General features: G+C 48.1%; 1 protein-coding gene across 1 annotated transcript in view; it reads left to right on the top strand.

Annotated features, from left to right (window-relative positions):
- Positions 1-1,811: 1,811 nt before the first annotated feature.
- The window catches only part of LOC135828304 (protein sidekick-1-like), a 260,914-nt gene continuing 246,162 nt past the window's right edge, over positions 1,812-16,563 (top strand). Inside the window, exons 1-2 of the mRNA XM_065340752.1 lie at positions 1,812-1,877; positions 13,898-13,969. Of these exons, the coding sequence (XP_065196824.1) occupies positions 1,861-1,877; positions 13,898-13,969 (89 nt within the window). The 5' untranslated portion in view covers positions 1,812-1,860. The remainder of the gene's footprint in view (positions 1,878-13,897; positions 13,970-16,563) is intronic.

Genomic DNA, 16,563 nt, shown 5'->3' with positions numbered 1-16,563 from the left:
GGGGCCCCAAATGCACGTCGGGTGGCCCTGCGCATGACTGCACCTTGGAAATTTCAAGCCGGTTACAGGTCCTTCCCCGTTAGTAGATAATCTCTGGGCCATCAAAAAAGTAGCGATACTTATCTTGTAACAGGACTTGCAGCTAAAGGTGAGATAGGCACTTAACCTTACTTACCTGGGCAACCCTCAATACAACATAAATTATTCCCGTAGCTATGCAAAAGACGTTACTTCAGTAACGTCTGGCGCTAGCCAGGGTCCACACAGCTTTAATTCCGTGTTTGTTTTTGTATTGTATTGTATTTAAGTATTCCCCAAAGGCTGTTCGCCTGCCGAGGGGGTTTCCTGTTTTCGCTTGAGTGGTGAAATAAGTGGGATGGGAAAATTGATAAAAAAGAAGAGAAAAGCAGATGAAAAATTATAGCGTCAAGGTCAACTCTTTGCAAGAGTATAGATGCTGTAAAGTTCGCTTACGAAAAAGCTACTTAGAGAGAGAGAGAGAGAGTCTGTTGAGGTAAGGTGAGGCGGAAGGCAATTCCAGAACTTTCCAATTTTGTGAAAAAAGAGATTAGAGATTATGCGGCCATGGGTAATAAAAAAACAAGTTTATTGGGGCTTCGAGCACTGCATGATATAGTTATGTGGGGCTCGGCTAAGTAATCCGGGTGTTACTTTAGAATAATTTTGAACAGAACAACAACGGAAATGTACAAACGACGATAGGAAAGGGATTCAAGAGAGCATAGCTTATACAGGTTTTCTGGAAGGGAATGGGCATGAATTTTCAGGACGAGCATTTCACAATCATGTTCCTCCAGGGAGGGAATGCGCTCACATTGGATACTATCTCTAACCAGTACCGCGACTCCACCTCCACCCAGCTGGGACTAGGGCACGTTACAAGAGCATCTGTCGCTGCGGTATATCTTGTAGCCGGGAAAGACCAGACAGGCATCAGGCATTGTATCATTTAACCAGCTTTCTGTTATGCACAATATGTCCACATCGTTCTCTTCTAGGAGGGCTGTGATGTCGGCTTGTTTGCGCAAAATGCTCCGGCAGTTAACATTTCCAACTACTAGACACGGGCTATTTACTGGCAACTTTCTAGTTCGACACTGATGATGGTTAGGAGATCCCCTGTATCCTAGGCTGTTGAATCCGACAGGAGCTGTTGGACTTCTTGGTCAGAGATCGGTTGACCCTCCATGACAATAGCATCGAACGGCAGAGAGCACTTGATGCTCCCGCTCATTTTTTTCTATTTTCGTATTTTTCTGTTCGGCGCGCATGAGCAGTGCTGAAACCGAGACCCCTGCCCTGGTCGGTTTAGCTGCTCTTGCCCCGCCTCCACTGCTTCAGCTGTCATCACTATGTGCATCTCTGTGCGTGTTTGCCGGCATTTGCACCGTCATGGTTTGTGGTTATCTTGTAAAAAAGTGCTTATTTTAAAGGGGATTGCATTGTATTTCGTCTTCTTTACTTGAATAGATTTTTGGTTGGAGGAAAGCAAATCAGCACAGAAGCCATATAATTTTTTCGACTAGGCCTTGGCGCCACTAGAGCTATCCTTTAAAGTGCTATTTTGTCTATGCTCTGACCGCCAAATATGCTGTTGGCGCCACTAGCGCTATTTTTCAAGTGCTATTTTTGTCAATGCTCTGCCCGCCAAAAGTGACGGTCATAAGGACTTGCTTACTTCCGTGTTAATCACCATTCTATTCGACCTGAAGAGTAATGGAATGAAAGGCCTAGTCGAAAACATTATATGGCTTCTGTACTTCGTGTGTCTTCTTTACTTGCAGGGACATACACTATAATAACATCATCTCTTTACCCCCCGGAATTTTCAGTCAAAATATGCACTTAGATCGTATGTAAGTTTAGTAGAGGATAGAGAATTGAATGAATAGATCTATGCGAATTTTGAGAGTGATGAAGGAGAGAGCTTGAAAGCTCTCGCTACGCTTTTTTTGCCTGGGTCATCATGCATGTTATTCGAACTAATAGAAAACTTTAGCAATACTATTATCGACTCATTGTATTGCAAAAAGCATAATGAGGGCCCTGAGACTTCCAACTCTCTCGTACTAAGCTATGAAATTTCATTTTTTCCATCTTCTTTCTTCAATGCATAACCTGGGTTCGAACCTGCACTATCGCTCTGTGCTGCATGCATTCCCTTGATACATGTACAACTAACGTACACCTCCAACGCATTCTTTACGTCGCTACCACAGCAGCTGCAGAATCGTTTAATTAAAGGGGAACTTCCCCAAAAATCAAAACTTCATGGTCGTAGAGTTTCGGGCGCTGAGTCGAATGGTGAAGGTCCCACTTCGATCCAGCCAAGCGTTCTTGAGGTATACCAGTTTGAAATTGCCGTTTTCGGGTTCGTGCCATGACGTCAAAAATCCGTGACGTCATTGAGACTCGGTGATCCTTTGCCCAGATCCAGAGACACTGGTATTTCGCATCTTCTTTCTGTTTGTCCATGGAAGAAGAGGGTATTCGCTGTCATCATGGCTTCTTGCTGTGTTGTTGGTTGCTATAATCTTACTGGCAACCACCATGGGATAAACCTGCACCAATTTCCAAAGGATTGTGCTTGGCACAGGCTGAGCAGTGCACCATAGCAGCTATCAAGCCACATCAATATTTGCTTGACAATTTCAGGACTACAATGTAAATCCTTCGGGTGTTCCAGCAATTTGGCAGAGGAGAATATTCAGGAGGAATTATAATTATTATATGAGGCATCGGCGGCAAGAACCGGGGTCCTGGCGATTTTTCAAAATGCCAATATTTGCGAAAAACCGAACCGATGTCGTTTTTTAGTCACCGCGATCAAAGCGGAAAGACTTCTTGCGATATCGCTTTGAAAGTGCTTTCCTCTTGGTGGCTTCGCTATAATTTGTTGTCATTGCAGTTGTAGTTTATCCGCCGAGCACTTGGGACGTCCAGGTAGGCGTTTTCAGCCACCATGGAGGCGTTTGCGCTCTGGGTAGCGTCTGCAAATCATACGCTGAAAAGAGAGCGGAACAAATAATTTCTTGGCGGAACGATCCCGTCATGAATTCTTGATAGAGCACGAGCGACTAGAATATTTGGCAGCTGGATCTCCAGAGATACTCCGCTGCCTGTGATAGTCCCCCGCAAGAATAATCAGGTGAAAGTGAAGAGCTTTCGCTCAGATGACAAGCCATCAGCGGAGGCAGCACAGACGACGAGTTTGAGAGCTCCGTGACACGAAGTGGCGACGCGGACAGCAGCGCTGAGAGTGACGAACGAGGTTCAGTACTCCGTGGCGACTATTCACAGCTGGATAAGTTGGTGAGATACGGAGACAGCCCTGAATGAACTAAACCTTACTTGATTCAAGATATTTTGTGAGTAAAATTGTTGCAAGTATACATGCACGCTTGCGGTGCGCATGAAATTTGTCACAGTATTATATGTACCTACGAGCTGCTGTGCGTAGGAGAGCAAGACATGCTTGCTGGATGTATCTGGCTTGGCCCAGCATGCATATCTAGTCTTGTACTAAGTTGCAGATTCTTCCCAGCCATGTAAAAAGTCAGTTGCTTGGCTTCTTTCTGTCTGACAAGTCTGCATACAACACCAGACTTGCACATGACAGGGATTGAGTTTTCAAGTAACATTGCAGCAAGTGCAGGCAACAATGTTACTATAATATCAACTAGAGTACGCTGTGCTTCCCTGAAGACCTATAAATATACTAAATTGTTCTCAGTCACTCCATTAGAGCTAGCTGTAACTGCGTTCCATTTTGCCTTTTTGCTGACCATTTTTGTTGACCGTCACCCATCATTTCATTTCGGGCGTTCTTTTTACCATCTTGTAAGGTGCCCAGAGCTCCAAAATTTGGCCCATAGATCACTCATTTAGTGGACAGTTCAAAGCCATCAAAAACTCATTTTCGCCAAATATCACCTAACCCTGGTTTTTGCTGCCCATGCCTCATATTATTATGCACTCATCTGATGCGGACGCTGGTGGATGAAACTGTGGTGTATCCTTTTTCGCATGCCATACTGTGAAGTGTCAGCCGAAAAGCGGAGGTGAGTGCAAAAAATATAGCAAAAACACTAGCTATGTACTAGTAAGGAAAAAAATTGGAGGCGTATCCAATTCCGAAAGAAAAGGTGGCAGCACCAACGCAATCCACACAGTCAAGTAAGCAACTTTAGTAACCAGACGTTTTCGTTCCCTTCTCATCATGGGTAAGTTGGTTGGTTGGTTGGTTTATTTTAATTCGCACAATGAACGAGAACTAGGAGTCAAGCGAATATCAGGGGTGATGGGCTGGTCGAGGAGAGCTAGGGGGCGGGCTATTCTTAGCAACAATATGGCAGACAACTTATGCTAAACGTGTTCTGTCTTGCAATGGTCCGAACATCATCCGGCAGCAGGTTCCAGAGTGCAGATCTGCGACGGACGGCCTAAAAACGCCAGAGCGAGTGGAGGATGACTGACTGAGCAGACCACTGGACCTCTCATGATGGGTTCTCCTGCCAGCAGATCTGACGAACAGTGCAGATAACGTGGCACTAGGTTTCCCTTGAGGGCACCTCCAGACAAACACTACTAGCTTGCGGTTGCTGAGTTCGCCTATCCAGTACAAGCCATGCTGCACCAGCAGGGGATGCACGGTTGCGTAGGGTGGGTGGCCGTCGATAGTTCGGATAGCCCTGTTCTGTAGCAGACCCAGGCGATCAAGCTGGCGACCAAGGAGCGCGGGGAAGAAGGCGGTACTGCCATAGACTATGCCAGGGATGACAACAGCCTGGACGAAGAGACGCCGTGCAGATCGGGATAGGGAGCGACGGGCTCACCACAGCGCACCAATCTTACGGGTAGTCTTGCTGACAATTCGGTGGACTTGAGCGTCCCATGAAAGCTTTCTATCAAGTACAACACTGAGGTATGTGGTAGTCGATGCTGTTGGAACGGCTACTCCAGGTGGACAGTTACGATAGGGTTGTCCACCTGTCGGTGAGGTAGAAAGGTCACAGCTCGGCTTTTGGTAGGATTGAGGACAATAATTATTACAAGGCCTGTAGCCAAACAGCTAGGTTGGTGACTGCTGTCGTAAGCGTAGCTGAGACAGCCCCAACAGAACTCTGCAAGGAATACAATGCTATGTCATCCGCAAACTGGATGCTGGGTACAGGGTGCACTGCGGAGGGGTCGTCGCGGGTGTAAATGGAAAATAAAACAGGACCTAGCACAGATCCTTGTGGGACACCACACGTGCAGGGAGTGGCCTGACTCGTGGTTGGCCCAATGCAGACCATCTGCTCTCGCGCAGTTAGGTAGCTGGCAAACCAGGTGAGGGCCGATCCGCACACACCGACGTCAAACAGATCGACAATGAGCTGTCTTTGTCGAATGCTTTGGACATGTCCAATGTGCATAGTCTGGTCACATTTCACCTGTCCTTGGCAGCGAAGAGACTGTGAGTGAAAAGGCAGAGGGCATCCTCAGTGGAGTGGTGCTGATGGTAGGCAAATTGGGTATTAGGGAGGTACTGGTTGCTTCAAAGGTGGCGGAAAAGTTGGCATTGGACGATCTTCTCAAGTAGTTTAGAGATAATGGAGAGTAAAGAAACAGGTTGATAATTATTGGGGAGGGAGGGGTCGCCGGATTTGTACACAGGCACGACTGAAGCCAGTTTGAACGCTGAGGCCACTGCACTAGTCTGGAGCGAAGCACAGAACGAGAGAGCTTGGAAGCTCAGGGCCCTACGCTATGCTTTTTTGCCTTGATGACCTAGACAAAAAAAAGCATAGGGATGTTATAAATTCTTTAAAAAATCCTTTTTTTTTAAGACATAACCTGGGATTCGAACCCGCACTATGGCGCGCCCTGCATGCATCCCCCGATACACTTCGCATACATACTAATTCTTCCAAGTTGTTTCACATTGTGATCTTGCATTTGAAAGCCCTATTTGAATATGCATTGTGGCCAGCCGTCTTTGATGGCACGGTACGGTAGGGGATAGGTACGGGACAGGTACGATCGAGGGTAATACGACACCGTCTCCCGTACCGTACCGTACCATCAAACACAGCTGGCCACATACAGCTGCCCGCAATATTCAAATAGGGCTTTCAAACGCAAGATAATAACGTGAAGCAACTTGGAAGAATGGGTATGAATGCGAAGTGTATGGGGAATGCATGTAGGGCGACAGTGCGGGTTCGAATCCCAGGATATGCCTGAAAAAAAAATAGGAGAATTGAAAAATTTATAACATCCTATGCTTTTTTGCCGTCAGATACGGATAGCGCCAGGCGTGACACAAACAAACAAACACACAAACAAACACCAAATTAAAGCTGTGTGGACCCTGGCTAGCGCCAGACGTTACTGAAGTAACGTCTTCTGCATAGCTACGGGAATAAAACTGCAAGTGAATATGCCAGAACATCAGCACATTCCTTCAAAATGGATCCTGGAATTCCGTCACTGCCAGTTGCTTTTGAAGCATCAATCTATAACAGACACATGTAGACATCCGATGGAGCGATTGGATCGAAGCGGTGGAGCGAGTCCATGGTGGGAGGGCCACTTTGAACAGAGAGAACATTGGGACGTTCACGTTCCGTGACAATCCGATGGAAGGCCTCTGTTACGAACCACCAGTTCTCAAGTGGGAAAGGCCTTCTCATTTATGACATTGTATTTGTTGCAATGTTGTATCTCGACTCCGCCGTACTGCTGATGTTTGCTGCATGACGTACGCTATATGCGCTGTGTGCGGTTGCTGTATACACTGTCATTTCACTGTCATATAATGTGTATGTTTCTTGATCTACATGTATGCTGGTTTTGCATGCTATAAATAGCTGGTGTTATTAGTGTTAGTTATTATATTCGATCAAGTGAAATATACTGTTGAAGAGAAAATAGTTGTCCTCGTGCCATGTGGTCGTGCGATCCTGATATTTTAGAGAATCACAAGGGTTCACAACATTTGGCGACCACGCCAGGATCGAAGCGAGCATGGCAGAGCAACTACATAATTTGGAAGCCAGCTTCATCACCAATGGAGTTCGGTTAGGATTGGCAGGTAAGCTGTTCGTGGAACATGTGGAGCAGAGGCTCCGACAGTACGAGGAGCGTGAGGAGCGCAATGCCAGACGGCGAGAGGAGGCGCTCCACTCCGAGTTTGACAAAACGCTCTCAAGGAGATTAACGAGCGCATCGCCAAGGCGTATGACGGTGATGGTGAAGCCGCCAGTGAGAGTGTGATGGGAGGTACAGCGGAAGCTCCCAGTCACAGCGGTGGGCGTAAACCATTGATGAAAATCCCCTCATATGATGGAACGCAGCCACTGGAGCGGTTTCTCGACCTGTTCGAAGACATGTGTTCCAAAAACGAGTTCGAAGAAAGCGAATGGTTGCTGCGATTGCGCATCGCGCTAGCGGGTTGCAAAGCGGAGAGGATCTGTATTGGATGCAATAACTACGAGGAAGCAAAGCGAGAGTTGCTTGCCTTGCTCGGAAAGACGCCAGACAAAGCGTGGAAGACGTTGCTGACAGGCAAGCAGCGGTCAGAGTAGTCTTTTCACCGATACGTCGTCTGTGTTTGCCGAGAGGTAGAGGTGTGGGCCACACTCGCTACGGACAAACCATACTCGGACTCATCTGCTACGGAAGGATCGAATGCCGAAAGGGATGCATCCAGGGAACCCGAATCTGCCTCAGTGGGAGGCACTGACGGTGAGCCCGATTTCACTCTAGCTCTGTCCCCCGACAGCAGCTGGGCTGAGGAGTCGGATGGAGGAACCCCCACCCCCTCCCCACAGCAGCCTGACCCCACCACGTCTCTGGCCCACTCTGATCCTGCTAGTGACGAAGACAGAGCAATGGCCCTACTGGCTGACTGCGCTAAGAGCAACAGCAAAGCAGGCACCAACAGCAAACGGAAGCGAAGCTCGACCTCCCCCTCAGCTGAAACCGAATTCACCAAGTCCGTGGAAGAAAGAAGAAGAGAAAGGGTCCAGCTGGCAGCAAGCAGAACACTTGGCATTTTTAAATCTTAGAAACACATTCAGGACTTTTTTGTTTTTAAGAACTTTAGCTCTAGGTTTACATTTTGGTATTTTTTAGCTTTTCGTTTTTTCTTGTTGTTTCTTCCATGGTTGCTCCATTTCGCCTCTTGTGCACAAATGCGTTCGGGTAAGTAGCAAGTTAGGCGACTTCCAGCACGCGTTGCTACAGCACAACCCTGACATCGCAGTGGTAACCGAAACAAAGTTCACAACAGAGAAGGTGCAAGTGTCGGACATGATATTCCCGGCCTATAGACCTCCATTCAGGCTTGACCGCACAGCACACGGTGGTGGAGTTGCAATCTGGGTGCGATCTACTCGAACTGGTGGTATGGGCCGTGCTGCTACTGCTTTCTATCGGCGGCTGGCTGTCCTTATGGAGGAGCGTGGATCAGTTGGGTATCATACCCATATCTCGCTTATCCAGAGCTGGCTGGCCTTTGCTTTGCTGCGTGCTAACATCATGTGTCTGCGGGGGGCTCGCTCACCATTTCCTTGGCATAGGAGGATGGATGACGCCTCTCCAGATGTTCCTGTTGCTGAAGCCCGCCTTGTTGGCAACTAGCTAACACGGGTAACGGATACTGACTGATCAACAGAGACGGTCTTAAAAATGGAGTTGTAAAGATTGTAAAGTTTCATTTTATTTTTATTTACATGTTTTGTTTTGTTTTGCTTTGCAATTGTTGCCGCGGTCAGGCCAGTGAAATCATGTTCTGTGATTGCCCGTATAAGAGGCTTAAAGGGGTCTAAGGCGACCCCTCAAGGGACGAGATCTACTCTCCCAGCCTTGATCATCGATGAACTGGCCGCCGCCCCCCCCCCCCTCCCCAGCATGAAGTCTTGTGGGTATCAATCCAGCTCAGCGCCGGGCACAATATTGTCCTGGGAGGTGTCTACCGGCCGGGTTCTTGCGGGCCCGGTGACCTCTCACTTATCCATCATCTCGACGACACCCTTCCTTTGGCCCGTCAACACGGCGCTAGTCTCATTCTTGCTGGGGACTTCAACGATCACAACCGTGCCTGGCCAAACAGCTCTAAGACCACACCGGCGGGCGAAGCACTTGAGGACACTTGTGCCGCGCACCTTCTTACGCAGCATGTTCAGACTCCTACTCGTGGCGACAATACCCTTGACCTTGTGATGTCTACCTTCAAATCCTCAGTATTGACAACCGCCACACCCCCTCTTGGGCGGTCTGACCACATTATCGTTCTATTCGACTTTGTAGGCATATTACCTTGCCACGAACCTGCAGCAAAGCGAACTGTCTGGCGGTACAAGAGCGCAGACTGGCATCGCCTCCAAGCTTTCCTTCGCAACTCTCCATGGCACGACATCATAACTGATGACCCGGACACCTCCTGTGAGCGGGTAACCACCACGATCAGAGGCGCAATAGCCAGGTTTGTCCCATCTAAGGAACTTACCACGAGGCCGAGTGATCCAAAGTGGTGGGTGGGGGCACCCGTGGGCAGCTGCATAATTTACTACGCATCCCATTCCTACCCAATCCTGCTGGGAGATGTTCTATCCAATTTCTGGGCAGCACCACATGGAACTCTCTACCCGATGCTACCCGCTCTCTAACAAACCTTCTTCATTTCAAAAAATCTCTTTCAGATCTTGATCTCACTTCACTCCATTAGCTATTGACACACTAGTACGTTCTGTCCCCTGTCCATCATCAATATTATCTACATGTACAACCACAACACACATAAAATACACTGCTGCATGGTATTTTTATAATTGTCCTGCTGACAGTCATGCCATCTTATTACTTCCCATGCTGTTCATATTTGATCATATTAATCTATCATACTATTCATCATAGCCTAGGAGCCGTGGCATCATTTATGATCCACAGCAAGAAGGCAGCAATGCCTGTACCTATGGTGAAGTATAATAAAGGTAACATAACATAACATGGTGGACACCGGAATGTACAGCTGCTATGAGGGAAAAGGACAAACGTTGGCGTTGCTGGAGAAAACACCCGCACGATCTTTCACTCAAACAAGCTTTCCTCCGCTCCGTTACCACAGCGTCAACATCCTAAGGCGATCCCAGGAAGCTAAAGAGGCCAGTATCCGTCACAGCCTGTCCACGGGCTCACTCAAGGACAAATAATGGTGGACCAGGTTAAAGTATGCTAGTGGGGGCGGACGTAACTCGGACATTCCTCTCATTGTTGGTGCGGGCGGACGGGAGTTGGCAACAAGCCATGAGAAATCGGAGGCCTTTGCCACCTTCTTCTCCAGGAAGTGCAGTGTCACTGGCCAGGATCTTACTTCTGACGACTTACTTGACCTTGTTGCGACCGAAGCACCGGCACTCGCAGCCGTTCATTTTCGCCCCGCCTTGTCTACCGTCTGCTGACGCGACTCGACATATCAAAGGCGATTGGTCCTGACGGCATTTCAGCCCGGGTCCTGAAGGAGTGTGCCAAAGAACTTGCGAAGCCTTTGTCCCGGCTATTCGCTCTCTGTTTCAGGTGCGGAGTTCAACTAGAATCTTGGAAGACAGCTAACGTAGTGCCGATCCACAAACGGTCCTCGTGCTCTGTTCTGAAGAACTACCACCCAGTCTCTTTATTATGGATAATGTCCAAAGTAATGAAAACTATTGTCAATCGCCAACTGATGAACCATCTTGAGCGCCAGCAGCTCCTCACTCCCCACCAGTTTGGGTTCCGTAGAGGTCTCGGCACGGCAGACGCACTACAGGCGCTTCATAACGCCTGGGTGGACATCATTGGCCAAGGTGGCACGGCACGAATTCTCACTGTCGATATAGCCGAAGCCGTTGACCGGGTCTCCCACGTGGGCCTCCTCTACAAGGTCCGGCAGCTGGGCATTACTGGCACTCTCCATAGCTGGCTATCGTCTTATCTTGACGGCCGTTCACTCCAGTGCTTAGTCGGCGGGCAGATTTCTTCTCTCTACCCAAACTCTGCAGGGGTGCCCCAAGGCAGTATCTTGGGCCCTACGCTGTTTTTAATATACGTGAATGACGCTGCCGATGTTCTTGATGGCAATGCTAAGCTTGAGGCCTACGCGGACGATATGACACTATACAGTCTAGTATCCTCAGCTCAGTGCTCTCGGGACGCTGCGCACACCTTGTAGGTATCTACAAACCGCCTGCATGAGTGGGGTTGCCGGTGGAAAGTGTCTTTCGAGCCCACCAAGTCACAGGCTATGACTGCTACCCTCCGACGCACTGAACTAGACCCACCCCAAATCCTGTTTGGTGGTACCCCTGTACCGGAGGAAACCAGCATATCACTGTTTGGTGTTCGATTTGACTCCAAATTGTCCTTCGCTAGTCACCTCAGGACCGTGACCATCCGCGCCCAGCAGCGCCTCGGCTTTCTCCGACGAGCGGCCCACATTCTAACGCCAGCTGGCCGAACGACTGTCTACAAGGCATTCGTGAGGCCCCTGATGGAGTATGCCCCGCTTGTGTGGATGGGCGCGCCAGCCAGCCACATCCAACGTCTGGATAATGTTCAACGCCGCGCACTGCACATCATTGGCCCTGGTGCAATTCTCCCCAGCCTGGCTGTCCGCCGGACTGTTGCTGCTCTCTCGTGCATGTACAAATTGCATTTGATCACTGGTCCTCCTCAGCTACTTGCTGTATTGCCACCGCATCGCGTTTCTCCAGCCAACCCCAGAACCAGGAACGAGCACAATAATGCCACTAGCCACGTCTATCAACTGTCAGACACGCTCCCTGTCTCAGCTCCATCCGTCGTGAAGCGGTCGTTCTCGTACTGCTGTATTGGCACATGGAACTCCCTTCCTGACAGGCTGCTGTCACAGCGCCCACACAAAACACGTTTTCAGTCATTCAAGACAAAGGTCTACCGACACCTGAGAGACAGCAACTGGTACTGGGCAACAGATTCCCTGTAATTTTTCGAGCTCGTCTCTTGCCGGACCCGCTAATCCGCGTACCTGGCCTTGCTCAGAGTGCTCAGCTGTGTTTTGCAGACATGAAAAAAAACTTGTTATGATTCTTTTCTTTTCTCTGTTTATTCTTTTACCAGGCATGGGCCATCCCCTGGACTATCAAAATGGGTGCCTTATTATTTTTCTGCTTTTTAGCTTTTTTTTTTACACTTCTTTGTGCGAATTTCGTATCAGATCTATTGAAAAAAGTTCATAAGTTTTGGTGGATGGAATTGACATGTACATGGTACATCAGTCCAAACACTGATAATTTACAATATCTTTTTTATCTTGTTTCTTTTTCTAAACACCAACCGGTACTTTTACCCATTCTACTTCCCCATAGCTAGATCTAGCTTCGCTTTATATTTCTGTTTCTTTTTCCTGGTGTGTGCTTGTGGCATTGAAGCCGAGATCTTTGGTCGGTGGAGCCCCTGGTACCTCACCATCACTGCTGCCCAGTGCAGCCCCTACTCAGTAGCTGTTTGTTTTTGTCCACATTATTATTTATTTTACGAGTTGGGTTTGTGAATAATAGTAAAAGAAATGACGGAAGATAGCGAGGTGGACACCAAGTATAGCGCCGAAATAGGTAAAATGGCCCCTGTTCTGCAAGCAATGGCAAAGCAGGTGACCTTGGACCAATGCGGACCTGAGATGAAGACTTACCTGGTCGAACGGCAGTGCTACGGGATGTCTCTGCGTCAGGTACAGGAGCACGGCGCGTCTTACCAGGTCGCGCACGGACGACAGGGTGATACTGTCAGGAAGTCAGTGGAACGATCCGTGCCAAGGCCCACTGCGTCGCAGATGCAAAGAAGCAGCTAAAGTCGCTGCCACCGGAAGGGAGAAACGTTTTTTCTGCAGCGAGAGAGACTCTGTTTGAACTGCCTCAAGTATGGCCGTACGGCAAGGTAATGTCGGTTAGGCTCGAGGTGCACGAAATGCCAGAGGAAGCACCATCTGCTAATACATGATGTGTTGGATGGAGAAGGTTACCGCCGGGAGAAACCGACTGAGATAGTAACGGAGAAGAGGGTTGGATCGTGCTGTCTACTCTCAGCAAATGTGCGGCTGATGACCGGATTGGCATGAGTTTAGGGATTTACCTGTTGTATGTTTACTGTGAATTCATAGGTCCTGTTGTAATCTGCTGTAGATCTGCTTGCTGTCTTGTCTTGTGGATTAGTTGCTATTGTTGTTAGATGTTTGTCGTGTTTGTATACTATAATTATTTAAATTCGCAAATCCAAACGAGCACATATGCTCAATGACAAGGAAGGAAATATGTCATTGTGTCACAGGGAAGGAGGGTTGGGGAGAAACTAATGAGAAAGAAGAGAGAATGATAGATATCTCAATGAAGAGCGAAGCTTTATCAAAACTACAAGTAAAGCCAGCGAATGACGGTTCTGTAACCCGCCTCATAAGACACTCCTGCAACTGGGTACTAACTGCTAACGAGAGTACTTGCTACTAATATGTGAAGCTGGTTTGTTGCTTCCATGTTTGTGGATCCTTCTGTTGAAGCAGAAGTATTGAGCCCTCTATTGGCAAGTATTGAGCACTCTATTGGACAGCCTGGAACATATCTGTTTTTAGGAGGCGAATGTGTATATGTGCTCATTTTTGAGGAGATGGCACTGTATTTCGTCTTCTTAAGATGGCGCTGTATTTCGTCTTCTCGAGATGGCACTGTATTTCGTCTTCTCGAGATGGCACTGTATTTCGTCTTCTTGAGATGGCGCTGTATTTCGTCTTCTTGAGATGGCACTGTATTTCGTCTTCTTGAGATGGCACTGTATTTCGTCTTCTTGAGATGGCACTGTATTTCGTCTTCTTTGCTTGCAGATACCTTAGTGGGAATAAAATCACCTCTTTACCCCCCGGAATTTTCAGTCAAAATACACATGTACAATGGTTGTAAGTTTAGTAGGGGATATAGATTGTAATCATTACATCCATGCATCGCTTAGTCAACGCATGTTTGGAGAAGTAACGTTTCTCCGCGCTCTCCTTCGGGAGAGCGAACAGTTCAAAGTTATTAAATGGAGTGAAGGAGGGAATGGAGCGAGGGATGAGAGTGCCCGGACGGCCAGTGTCGAGTCGCGACTGGCAGCTTGTCGGCAGGTTAGTCACCCGGATCTCCGTCAACTTGGAGCTAATGCGACCGTTTGGCCGAGGTTGCGCTGACTGATTGGCGGCATCTAGCCGAGCTCGACGACGAGCACGGCCTCAATAAGGGAACTGCCACCCCAACACCGGTAACGCAACGGCTGCATAATGTTGAAGTTTGCCTTGTTCGTGCTGGCAATGTGTCATGCAAGTAATGTCTTTTTCCTGAACGTTCGAACCTTTTCAATATTAATTGTCTGTGCATGTGCAAAATATTGATTTACCTATGTTGTTTAGTTTTCGACTACGTGGTTCTCGGCTGTAGTTTATTAGAAGAATTGTACTATTATGTACATTATACTCGTGTTATGTCGCTTTGACACTATGTACCCTCAGCTGTCATGATTCCTGTATTCATCCATTTCCAGTGTTATTTGTTGAAGTAAATAGTTGACATGTCGTGTGTTTTAGGACTGTCCTATTACATGTATATTCCTTTTGACTATTCTGCTGTTCCACGCGTGTGTTCACCTCACTGGTCTCGCTCGTTCCTCATTTCTTTTGTTCATTTAGCTTATGTGAAGCCAACACCTCGCTATATGCGGACGACAACACTCTTCTGGCTAGTCACCGGTCGCTCCCTGCAGGTAGAAATAGGTTGTGTGGTCAAGTGGATGCGAAGGTGGAAACTCCAGGCCGAACTCCGCCAAGACCGAGATCATGTGTGTCGTCCCCAACGCGTCATCAGATTTTGCACATCTTCAAACTTTTATTTTCCATTTCCCCGATGATCCTACCCCGATACCTATAACCTCTCGTCACAAGCACCTTGGCGTTAGTTACACTTGATAGCAAATTGGACTGGTCCCACCATTTCCAGAATCTGGAAAAGCGGGCAAGCTCAGTCGTCGGTATTCTTTATGGCCATCTCCCCCACATTTCACCAGAATGCCGAAAGACCTTTTATCATACATACGTTTTGCCTAATTTCTTGTATTGCTGTATGGTGTGGTGTGGCGCTGGTAATGGCCTCTTTGCAAAGCTGGAGATTGTGCATCGACAGATTCTCCGGGCAATACTTCGTTTGCCGCCCGAGACCAACATAGCTGTTCTCTCAAAAAGTATTCTTTCTAGACCAAAGAGTGGTATATTTGATAACATTTAATAACGATAGAATTTTTTTACGATACTTCTCACAACAGAACAACAAGGACAATCAAGGCTTGTTTGCTGCTACTTTAAGTTTCATGCTTACGCAATCATCAGGCAACATGAAGATCGGGTGCCGACCATGCCGGTATATATGCCAGGAGAGGGTGGTATAAAAAACTGTGTGAGACTGTGGGGGCTAGCGCAGTAGCGGTGATGTTTTAGGCAGGGGGCTGTGTGCAGAGTGTGTGGTTGTTGAATGAAGGCAGGGGCTAGCAGTGCAGTGTGAGCGCGAAGTGTGTGGCTGGTGTGGGCAGGAGGTGGTGAACAATGCGTGTGGATGTTGTAGGCAGGAGGCTGTAGAGCTAGCAGTGTGATAATAGCGCAATGTAAATGGATATGTCTGGTGTGGGCAGGGTGTTATGAGCAAGGTGTGTGAACGTGAATGGTGTGGGCAGGAGGCTGTGGAGACATGTTTAGGTGACACCGTGGTTTTTTAGGAGATACTTGTTCTCGTGTCGGCACTTGGACACCATTTCGGAGCGCTTGTTGAGGCTGGACGGTGACCCTAGCGTGTTCAGGATGTGATACTTTTCTCTGGTACAGAGGGAACACCGCTTCGTGATGTTGGAGTATGCCCGGGCGCGATCTTTTATCCTCCATTCGACTTCGTATTGGGCGTTGGATTTCTTCAGCTTCCAGATGTAGTTGGAGAACTCAGTGCAGCTGGAGTACTTCTCGTATCTTGTTGTAGTCATGTGGTTGGCATGGCGTGACTTGAATGGTGGCGCCGACATACCGGTGTATTCCTTTTTGGTGGGGCCTGACGTTATGGATGCCACATATATCAGCTCCGTCGTTTGGCATTCACCGTTGAGTGGACAAGATGGCTTGTCTCGGCAGTTGCAGGGCTTTTCCGGTTTTTTCGTTTGCGGGCAGAGGACCGCTTTGTTGTGGCTTTTGATGCGTGCAGCCATATTTGGCATGCAACTGTAGCTTATCTTGATGGTGTTTTTTGTGAATATTTTTCCGAGCTTCGACTGCGGGGGGAAGTGCTTCTTAATGAGCGCGAGGAATCTTCCACCGATGTTTGTTTTCACATTACGGCTGTAGGGCGGGTTGTACCAAATCACCTTTCTCTTCCTTTTCTTCTTTTTGCTTGTTTTCTGTTTGAACTCTAGCGTGCTAGGGTGGCCGCTGGCGTTGAGGGCCTCCGCGTAGATGGGGATAGCATCACGGAACACCGCCTCTGA

This window comes from Sycon ciliatum, chromosome 12 (assembly GCF_964019385.1).
Source record: "Sycon ciliatum chromosome 12, ocSycCili1.1, whole genome shotgun sequence".
In the NCBI taxonomy this organism is placed as follows: Eukaryota; Metazoa; Porifera; class Calcarea; order Leucosolenida; family Sycettidae; genus Sycon; species Sycon ciliatum.
Note: the sequence above shows the minus strand (reverse complement) of the source record. Positions and strands in the feature narration are given on the sequence as shown.